This window comes from Corapipo altera, unplaced genomic scaffold, assembly GCF_003945725.1.
Source record: "Corapipo altera isolate COAL_440 unplaced genomic scaffold, ASM394572v1 104b, whole genome shotgun sequence".
In the NCBI taxonomy this organism is placed as follows: Eukaryota; Metazoa; Chordata; class Aves; order Passeriformes; family Pipridae; genus Corapipo; species Corapipo altera.
In genome coordinates, this window is record NW_020885023.1 from 79728 (window position 1) to 89914 (window position 10187).

Here is a 10187-nt window from a genome sequence, read left to right on the forward strand (position 1 = left end):
GTCATCTCAAAGGGCCAAGCTGCTTTCTCACATTGGAGAGAGGAGCCTGTTCAGTCGTTATTGCAGTGCCAAGGTAGTCCTTCATGTGTTATACATTTGTTACAGCCAGATTGTAAGGGTCATTGTGTTTATAAAGCCTTAAAGATAAAACAAAATCCAAGATCCATTCCCCAGATTATCTAAAATCTCTAACTCAGTAAACAAGAAAATAACAATTCAACAACAACAACAGACCAAATACATCATGAGGCAGGAGCACAGGAAGCATGAGCGGGAGAGGTTAGGAGAGGTTTGAGAGGTGAGTTAATCCCGCACAGTGCTTGGAAGCTCAGGAGTGTGGAGCATGAAGTGTATCCAGGAGGGACAGAGGAGCAGTGGGCACTTGGCTCGTGGGAGATGAGGGTCTCGTGGCAGCCTCATCCACAGCCCCAAAGCTGGGTAAGGAGAGGAGGCTGAGGGAGCTGCTGGGGCGAGGCTGTGGAAGGCAAGTCCAGGACTGCAGAACTGAGTGTAGTCTGAAGTGAACAGAAAGCCGGAGACCAGTGAGAACCAGGAGAGCTCCCGCCGTGCTGCCGCTTCGCTTTCCTCTGTACGCTCAGGGCAGGCTGTGACAAACAGTGACACATGTTTTTGGGTTTCTTTAAAGTTCAAATCGAGGACGCCCGCACAGTGACCGTGCCCAAAGGACTCAGGCCCCATCACTGCCAGCATCAGCACCAGTCTTTGTGCCTGTGCCTCCACCTCCCTTGTATCCTCCACCACCCCATGCACTTCCTCTTCCTCCGGGGGTACCACCACCACAGTTTCCTCCTCAGTTTCCACCTGGGCAGCCTCCATCCGCTGGGTACACTGTCCCCCCTCCCGGATATCCCCCAGCTCCTGCAAACATGTCATCAGCTTGGGTCCCAACAGCAGTGCCAGCGGCTCATTCAAACACCATCCCAACGACACAAGCACCTCCTCTCTCTAGGGAGGAGTTTTACAGAGAGCAGCGGAGGCTTAAAGAGGAGTAAGTATTCGGCTCGCTAACATTGCCTTGTTTTCATGTCTGTCGGGGGAGCGTGTTGGACTGCAGTTACACTAAAGTGCATCTGACCTAAGAAAAAGTGACATAGTGTTTCTTCCAATATATTTTTCATTGCAGATGGTAAATATGCAAAGCTAAACCAAGACAAATGTAATTCTAAAACTTTTCCTAAAATTTGTAGGAACTGTTTTTGCTTAAATAGGATGTTCACCTTTTGCATTGCATGCAGTAAACATTTTCTCATATTGGCCATGTTTTGTTTCTTGATGTCTTTTGTAATAAAGGTCAAACTATAATTGTAATAAAGGTCAAACTTATTTTAACAGGGAAAAGAAAAAGTCCAAACTTGATGAGTTTACAAATGATTTTGCTAAGGAATTGATGGAATATAAAAAGATTCAAAAGGAGCGTAGGCGTTCGTTTTCCAGGTAACTGCTTTACATGTCCGTAATGGAGAAGCAGATTGTCTAGAGGAATCAGGGGGAGTTCCACTCCACCTCCCTGTCGTTAGATGGATTGGATGATTAAAGAATGAGCAGTGACAGGAGTGTCATACGCAGTTATTGGCTCCAGTGTGGCAGAGATTGCAGGTGACTGAGTTAGCATTGGGCAGCAGGCGCTGAGGAGTGTTGAAGGGTCTCTCTGTCTGAGGTGTCTGCAGTGACATCCTTCACTGCCTGACAGCCCTGAGGAGGCTGGGGATGGAATAGCTGTAAGGGCTGTATTTTCTGTGTCTCCCTGTCTTGAGTGTAACCGGCCCCTCCAAGCACTTTGGAGGAGATAGGTGAGAGAAATCATCCTCATTTCCACTTTTGTCTGTCTCTTGTGTATACACGAGAGATTTGAACCTGGACTGCAAACCGGGGGCTTTCACTAGTAGTTTGTTGACATTGTTACATTTTCCTTGGGAATTAAAAGCTCAGACTTGTTTGTAAAGAAATCTGAAATTGGTGAGGGACTTGGAGAGGATGAATGATGCTAATGAACATACGCAGAATCATGTGAAATGGTTCTTTAAAAAATAGCGAAAGGAAAACTTGTGAAGGAGAACCTGAGAGTAGCTGCTGTTTTCTGTCCCCAGAAGTCCCTTGGACAAGAGTCCGAGTAGCTGTTTGCACTGATGTCAGGAGCTGTGCCAGAGTCATGGCACTGGGGCATTGACTAGAGGCTGAGGTTAGAAGATTTTAGATAGGATTTTTCTTGCAATGTGGTCACTCGCCTTGGTTAGAGCTGGAGGCATGTGCAGGATTTTGCTGGCACACCTCACAATGTGGATTCCACAGGCCTGTCTGTACCTTTGCAGTACCAGGATTGTGCATCCTGTCCAAATTCCCAGAAAAGGGTGAACTTAACTAGACTGAGCTGTTGTTTTAACATTGGGCTTTGCTGTCTTCAGGATAAGTGGTGGTTTCTCGATGTTTGGTTCTGCACTGTAGCCACTCAGACTAGCTCTTTTTGCATCTTACTGCAACAAAAATGATTTGCACTGCATGTGGTTGCCAAGTAGTGACAAATGTGTGTGTTCCTGTACCAGTAGAGGCCAGTGTAACCACCTGAAATCCATCTGTAGCTCTGGTAGCTCATGTGACAGAGTGAGTGAAAGTAGACTGACCCTTCTGTGTGTTCTGACACTAACAAAGCAGCAGCTGTTCTGTCTTGTGAGCAGAAACTTTTACATGTTATCAAGTTCTTCAATTTGCAGTAGCTTTATGTCAGCAGCTGAAAGAAGCTTTGACATAAGCATGTGGAGAGGAAAGAAAAAAATAAGTGTGGGAGGAAAAGAATTGGGGAGAATGACTGTTTGGAATTAACTTCTTTTTTTTTTTCTTTTTTTGTGTTGTGTTTTTTTAAGGTCCAAGTCTCCCTATAGTGCTTCATCTTACTCTAGAAGCTCGTACACCTACTCGAAGTCCCGCTCAGGTTCCTCCCGCTCTCGCTCCTACTCGCGCTCCTTTAGCCGTTCCCATTCCCGTTCCTACTCGCGGTCGCCGCCGTATCAGAGAAGAGGCAAAGGGAAGAGCCGGAACTACCGCTCCAGGTCCCGGTCCCACGGGTACCACCGCTCGCGGTCACGCTCCCCCCCGTACCGGCGATACCACTCCCGCTCCCGCTCTCCGGTGTTCAGGGGCCAGTCTCCCACCAAACGGACTGTCCCGCAGGGCGACGCGGAGCGGGAGTACTTCAACCGCTACCGAGAAGTGCCCCCATACGACATGAAGGCTTACTATGGTCGCTCTGTGGACTTCAGAGACCCGTTTGAGAAGGAGAGATACAGAGAGTGGGAGAGGAACTACAGAGAGTGGTATGAGAAGTTCTACAAGGGCTATGCCGTGGGCGCTCAACCGCGGCCTCCAGTGAACAGAGAGAACTTCTCTCCAGAAAGGTTTGGCCCACCTGGGACCAGACGAGAGAATTCACCGTATGCTCGGGGACGGAGGGAGGAGTATGCTGCTGGGCAGAGCCACAGAAATCGTAATATTGCTGGAAACTACCCTGAAAAGCCTGGGAGAGAGAGCCATGGCATCAAAGATCCTACAAAATCAAAAGAGAAGGAGGTGGAAAATCCACTGGGAGATGGCAAAGGCAATAAACATAAAAAACACCGAAAGAGAAGAAAAGGGGATGAGAATGAAGGATTTCCCGATGCTGAGCTGTTAGAAGGGGCGAGAAAACCAAGGGAGCCAGTTCCTACAGAAGATGCTAAAACAGACTCTCTGTTCATGCTGCCGAGCAGGGATGATGCCACCCCTGTGAGGGATGAGCCCATGGAAGCGGATTCTATTGCTTTCAAACCAGTGTCTGAAAAGGAGAAAAAAGAGAAGGATAAGCCAAAAGCAAAGATCGAGAAGACAAAGCGGAAAGTAGAAGTGGCAGCTGCTCCGAAGAAAGACAACGTGGTGAAACCAGCTAAGGCTTCCCAGGAGAAGGTGGACCCCGATCGCGAAAAATCACCTCGAACAGAACCACCCGTGAAAAAACTGAAGGAGGAGCTGCCAAAGACAGACAGTGTTAAAACCTCTTCATCTCAGAAAGATGAGAAAGCTCTCGGTACCCCACGGAAGGTTCACCCCAAAGTGGCAAAGGATCACCCAGAAACCAGACCAGCCAAGGAGGAGAAGGCAAAGAAAGAGCATCCAAAAGAAACCAAGTCAGAGAAGCCCTCCAGCAAGGAGGACAAGTCGAAAAAACCTGCTGAGAAGAGCAAAACTTCTGATGCCAAAACTGAGAAAAGAAAAAGAAAAGCAGAGGAAAAGGTTGATAAAGAACACGAAGCCGCTTCCGCAAAAGCCTCTAAACCCGAAACTGCAGAATCGAAAACATCACCCAAAGGGAAGGGTGAGCCCGAGGGGGAGAAAGGAGAGCGAACACCAGAGAAGGATAAAGCTGCTTTTCTTAACAACCCCTCCAAAAAGATTAAACTTAACCGAGAAACTGGAAAAAAGATTGTGAGTGGAGAAAATGTGCCACCTGGAAAAGAAACTGCGGAGAAACCTGAGCCCAGCAGCAGCAAAGTTAAGCCAGAAAAGGCAAAGGGAAAAGCGAGAAGGAAGGTGACAGCAGCTGATGGAGCGAGCTCAACTCTTGTAGATTACACCAGGTACCTCAGCAGTGCCTTTGCTTTGCTTTCTTTCCTACTCCCCCCCTCCAGAAAAAGGTGTAGAATTCTTTATGGTGTCTAATGAAAGAAACAGCTAAATCCATGCTAAACAATGGAATAATCTGTGATCTTCCCTGTGAAACTGTACTCGGGTCAAACTCACATGTTGTCAAGGAAAACAAGCAGTTTGTACTGCGCAGGAAACCAGTAGGGTTAGTTCATTGGTGATGCAAACTCAAAACAGGTAATACATTTGTTGGAGACTTAAGATAGTGTCTTGGGTTTTAAAATGTCTGTTTTTCTAAGGAAGAACACTGGGACATGAGAATAAAACTTTGACTGTCCGTACCTCTGCATAATTTCTTGCTTTCATGTGGAAACAAGAATGGATATCTAATTTATCTGCCATTAGGAGAAATAGGACATGAAGGAATTACCAGATCAGACAGTCCCCAATCTGATAATCTTGTGTCTTTGTTAATTGAATATATAGTAGCAAGATACGAAATTAATTGATTGCTCGTAATCTCAGCTAGTGGACTCAGCCTTTCTCTTGTCTCTTCCCTTAATTGAACATATTTTGGAAAAATGATGAGAATTTAGAATTGAAACATGAGCCAGTTTATAAAATGTTGGCAAAGCTGGCTGTATGTGCATCCTGTTACTAATGTCCATGTTTTTCCTCCCAGCACGAGTTCTACTGGGGGAAGCCCCGTCAGGAAGCCCGAGGAGAAACCAGACACCAAACGAACTGTCATTAAGACCCTGGAGGAGTATAACAACGACATAACAGCCCCTGCTGAGGATGTCATTATCATGATCCAGGTCCCTCAGTCCAAGTGGGATAAAGATGACTTCGAATCTGAAGAGGAAGACATCAAAACCACCCCCCAGGTGCCCCCAGCTGTAGGAAAACCCACCAGTGTTATCAAACCCGTGAGTGCAAAGACACCAAACCCCCTCAAACACACTGAAAAGGAGATGGAGCCTCTGGAGAAAACACAGAAAGCTGTGAAAGAGGCCAGTTATGAAAGCGCCCAGCATGATGCCAAGAGTTCCAAAAGTTCCGTGTCGAGTGAAAAAGGCAAAACCAAAGACCGGGATCATTCTTTGTCAGACAAGGACACTTCTGAGAAGAGGAAGAGCAGCGTTCAGCCAGAAAAAGAGCACTCAGAACGTGTGGCTGAACAAGGAAATGGAAAAACCATTTCTCAGTCTTCCAAAGATGGCAGATGTTCGGAGAAACACGACAGTGGCCGTGGCTCGGCTGTGAAGGACTTCACTCCCAACCGGGACAAGAAGTCTGACCACGATGGCAGCAGGGAACATTCGAGTTCCAAGCGCAGGGATGAGAAGAGCGAATCAGCACGGAGGAAAGACTCCCCGTCCCGAACCAGAGACTCCACAGCAGCGCAGAAGAGCAAACCGAGGGAGGAGCGCGCGGAGCCCCCCAAGAAGGGCCCCGTGGAGCCCAAGCGTAGCAGCTACAGCCCCCCCCGGGAGCGCAAGCCCGCGGAGCACAAAGCTGTGCACGACTCCAAACGGCCCGAGGAACACAAACCGCCGGAGAAAAACCCCGGCAAGGAGAAGGAGAAAGAGAAGCATGTACCAGAAGTCAAGAGCAATAAGGAGAAAGAGCCGGGTGGGAATAAACCACCCGTGAAACAGGAATCGCCGGAAGCGAAGCCGGAGAAGGAGGCGGTGGCGGGGCCGTGCACGGCGGGCGCGGTGAAGCCGAAGGCCCCGGTGAGCAGCAGCAGCAGCAGCGCCGCCCGCCTCTCATCTGACCTCACCCGTGAGACCGACGAGGCAGCCTTTGTGCCCGACTACAACGAGAGCGACAGCGAGAGCAACGTGTCTGCCAAGGAGGAGGAGGCTGCGGGGAAAACGCCGAAAGAAGCGAAAGAAAAGGCTGTGGAGAAGGCGAAAGAGGAAGCAGCAGCCCCGGCTCCCCCCGAGCAGCCGGAGGCCGGCAGGAGCCAGAGCCAGAGCAGCCCCAGCGTGAGCCGCAGCCGCAGCCACAGCCCCTCCGAGAGCCAGACCCGGAGCCACAGCAGCAGTGCCAGCTCAGGGGAGAGTCAGGACAGCAAGAAAAAGAAAAAGAAGAAAGAGAAGAAGAAGCACAAGAAGCACAAGAAACATAAGAAGCATAAGAAACACATGGGAAATGAACCAGAATTGGAAAAGAGCCAAAAACACAAACACAAGAAGAAAAAATCGAAGAAGAGCAAAGATAAAGAGAAAGACGACCAAAAAGTGAAATCTGTCACGACATAAACCGACAGATAATGAAAAAATGACTTAATTCCTAAGTCATCTGTATTAATTTTGTTAAAATGTAAACGACTTCAAGCGTTGTAAATAATGACATGAAAGACCCTGTGCTGCACTTAAAATATTGCTGCTTGATTATTTGATTTTTACATCAGAGCTTTATAAAAGTGAACATTTTGTACAGAATTGTGAGTTGTGACCATGTAACATGAAAGGTTTTCCTGGGGCATCTTCTTTTTAACCACCATTAATGAGTTTGGGTGGAGTTTACTGTACTGTGAAGAATTTCACATTTGGGTTTTTTTTAATTGCCTGGCAGAAGCAGCTGGTACCAGTTACCAAATACCGGCAGATGATTTGCAGAATCCATTACAGCCCTGTTATGTCACTTTTTGATTACAATAAAGAAGTTTTCAGTAAATGACCCACTGTGGTGAGATTTCCAGTGAGAGCTGAACACAAGCAAGGAACATCCCAACCCTTCCCATCCCTGGGAGTGTCCAAGGCCAGGTTGGATGGGGTTTGATCGAGTGGAAGGATTCTAACAGTAGTGCCAGAGAAAAAGCTTGCTGGGAGCTAATGTGTGAGAAAACTTATCAAGGGCGGTAATTTTGGAAAGACTGGTGGGACCTTAAATGTCCTGCCCTGGTGGAGGCTGGGGAGGTGCTGGGGGAGGTGTGCTGCATCCATGTGCCAAGGAGCCAGGAGTTTGTGGGGTGGAAGGTAGGCTGTGACCCCAAAACTGCAGTCCCTCTTACAGCTGGCACTGACTGCTTGAGGTCACGTTGCACGCAAAGCTGTTGTGTGGATGCCTTGTTCTGGTTTGTTCAGAAAGCTGTTGTCCTTTGGGGTTGGAACTGGATGTTCTTCTAGGTCCCTTCCAGCCCAAACCATTCCAGGATTTGCCAGCAGACATTTGCACACAGGGGTTAAGCTCCCTATAATTGTATTTTCTCTCCTGAGAGGTAAAATAGGTGTTTGTGTGTTAACCAGAACTTTTTGGATACCGTGGTGGCACCTGACAGGCCTGACTCCTGTGCCATGTGGGGATCAGAAGGGGTTTGGCAGGACAGGAAAGCCTGGAAAGACAGGATCCTGCTGTGAGCAGTGGCAGGAGAGCTAGAAAATGGAAATTGAATTAGCTGGATAATTTTAAGATATGATTCTAAGGAAGAGGGGGCAGTGGGGGGCGTGGCTCAGATGGGCGGGGAATGGGTGTCATTAAGGGCACGACATCCCAGTGATGACCCTTGGCCACGGGCTTTGCCCGGGAGTTTGGTGTGGAAGTGCTGGGCATGGAAGCAGCATTTCCTGCTGGCAGCAGCATTTCCTGCTGGCAGGAGGTGTCACGGGGCAGAGGTGCCATCCTGGGGCAGAGCGGCACAGAAATGGTGGAATGGGGACACTGATCCTGGTTCTCCCTGGGGGCGACTCACCTCGGGCATCCTGGGCCAGGAACGGAGCATCCTGAAAGGTAAAAGGAGAGCACACCAGGACCCTGCTGGATATCACCCCTGGGACTGAGCCCCGCTGGATATCACCCTGCCAGGATATCACCCCCCCAGGACCCCGCTGGATATCACCCCCGGGACTTTGTGCCTTTCCATGTCAGGCATTCCAGGTGTATTGCAGGTGTTTTCTGCCTAAGGAAAAGCAGGTTTTCAGTTCAGCTGTTCCCATTTTTGCTTCCCAGAACCCAAAACCACGGGTGGGTGATGGTGTTAGAGGTGCTGAACTGGGGTTCATGTGGGGCAGGGAACTGGAGTCACCCATGGGAGCACCAGCCCTGTTGGAGCACAGGAAGAGCAGCCCCAGAGTCTCCCTTGGCACAGTCTGTGCTGGGGGGGGATGAGGCTGGAAAACAGGATTGATTTTGCACTTCTCTGTGCGCATGGTTTGGGCTAATGAAACTGAAAATTTGGGAATTGGGATGGGATTCTCACTTGAGCTGGCATGTGTTAAGTGCTTTATTGCTGAGATCCAAATTGGTGAGTAAACTTCCACTGAAGTCAAATTTTGAACTTTTTTTTTTAAATAGCTCCATAAACCCAAGCAAATAGTGTATTTTTATATAACCTTGTGCTGGAAGCCGTTGTCAAAGTCTGTCCTAATGCCCAGTTCGAGCTGTTGAGGTGTTGGAAAGGTTTCGTGGTGTCGACTGTGCTCTGCCTCAGCCTGGAGCTGCCGGTGTTTGCCTGAGGACAGCAGGCAGAGTAGTTTTCTTGGGTGTAAATGTCTTTCATTTGGCCTCCCTGGTGTATAATTTCAGAGTCAATTTCAATTAAAAGTGAAATGTTTTGATGATTCCCAGCCTTATTTTAATTCCCCTCTGTGTAGAATATGCTGTAAATTGATAAAGCTTAAAATCAGGGACTGCAAAGGCAGCTGCCACATCCAGAGGGGCACCAGGTTATAAATAATGGGCTCACTTTGTCCAAAATCTGCCTTTGGGGCTGCTTTTGCTCAAGATTTGGTGACTCTCCAGGCATTTATGTGTAGCCCGGCCTACTGGCAGCGCGGGTGCCCTGGTAGATGGTCACGCTCTGTGGTGGATGGTGGCACCTTTCTGGACCTGTCACAGCTGTGTTAGTGCCCACAACAGTGGAATAACAGCTACTTGTGTCATGCCAGGCTCCTCTGGGCAGCAGTGGCACTGGGAGGGTTTTGGAGGAGGCGGAAGGTGCTGTGTGGAGGACGGGGTGCCTGGCAGGGCTCCAGGGGACGCCTGGCACGGTGCTGCCCCGCTGATGTCAGCGCCGGGCACGAGGGGGGAACGCACTCGCTGCCGAGCCCGTGACCCGGTTTTACTCCCCACGCAGCGAGGGCTTCACTCACAAAGCCCTAATCCAGTGCCAGTCCTGTGCCAGGCTGCTGGCAGAGCCTGCCCCAGCGGGTGCCTCCAAGTGGGCTCTCCTCCTCTTTCTCCTCCTCCTCCTCCATGGAAATGCCCCTGGAACATCGGCCAACGCCTGTGCCTTCGAGAGGTAAGTGAAAGTTGAATAACTGGCAATGCTGCACTGAGGGGTGGAATTCCTCTGCTTTCGTTTTTGTCAGCTCTGCTCTTGTGTGTCCCAGGCTGGGGCAGTGGGAGGCAGATGGGGCAGCTCCAACCAGGCACCCCCCACCCCATCACCTCTGGGACGAGGCTTTGCAGGCGTTTGTCCATCCCCTGTGTGTCTGTGTCTGTGTGTGTGTGTTTCTGCACACACTGGGTTTCTGTTGCCCTTTTGTGAGTGAAATGGCTGTTTGGTAGCAGCGAGCAAGGGCTCCTTGCCAAGTTGCCTAATT

At 49.4% G+C, this 10187-nt stretch overlaps 1 protein-coding gene across 7 annotated transcripts in view; it reads left to right on the forward strand.

Moving 5' to 3' along the window:
- RBBP6 (RB binding protein 6, ubiquitin ligase) overlaps nt 1–7323 on the forward strand; it is a 28710-nt gene extending 21387 nt beyond the window's left edge. For 3 of the 7 annotated variants that reach the window (XM_027667941.1, XM_027667942.1, XM_027667945.1), the window contains 4 exons: nt 647–1009; nt 1354–1455; nt 2880–4625; nt 5315–7323. In XM_027667941.1, coding sequence (XP_027523742.1) covers nt 647–1009; nt 1354–1455; nt 2880–4625; nt 5315–6902 — 3799 coding nt within the window. In that variant the 3' untranslated portion in view covers nt 6903–7323. The remainder of the gene's footprint in view (nt 1–646; nt 1010–1353; nt 1456–2879; nt 4626–5314) is intronic. The other 4 variants (XM_027667947.1, XM_027667943.1, XM_027667944.1 and 1 more) reach the window with 3 other exon arrangements.
- The last annotated feature ends 2864 nt before the right edge of the window (nt 7324–10187 follow it).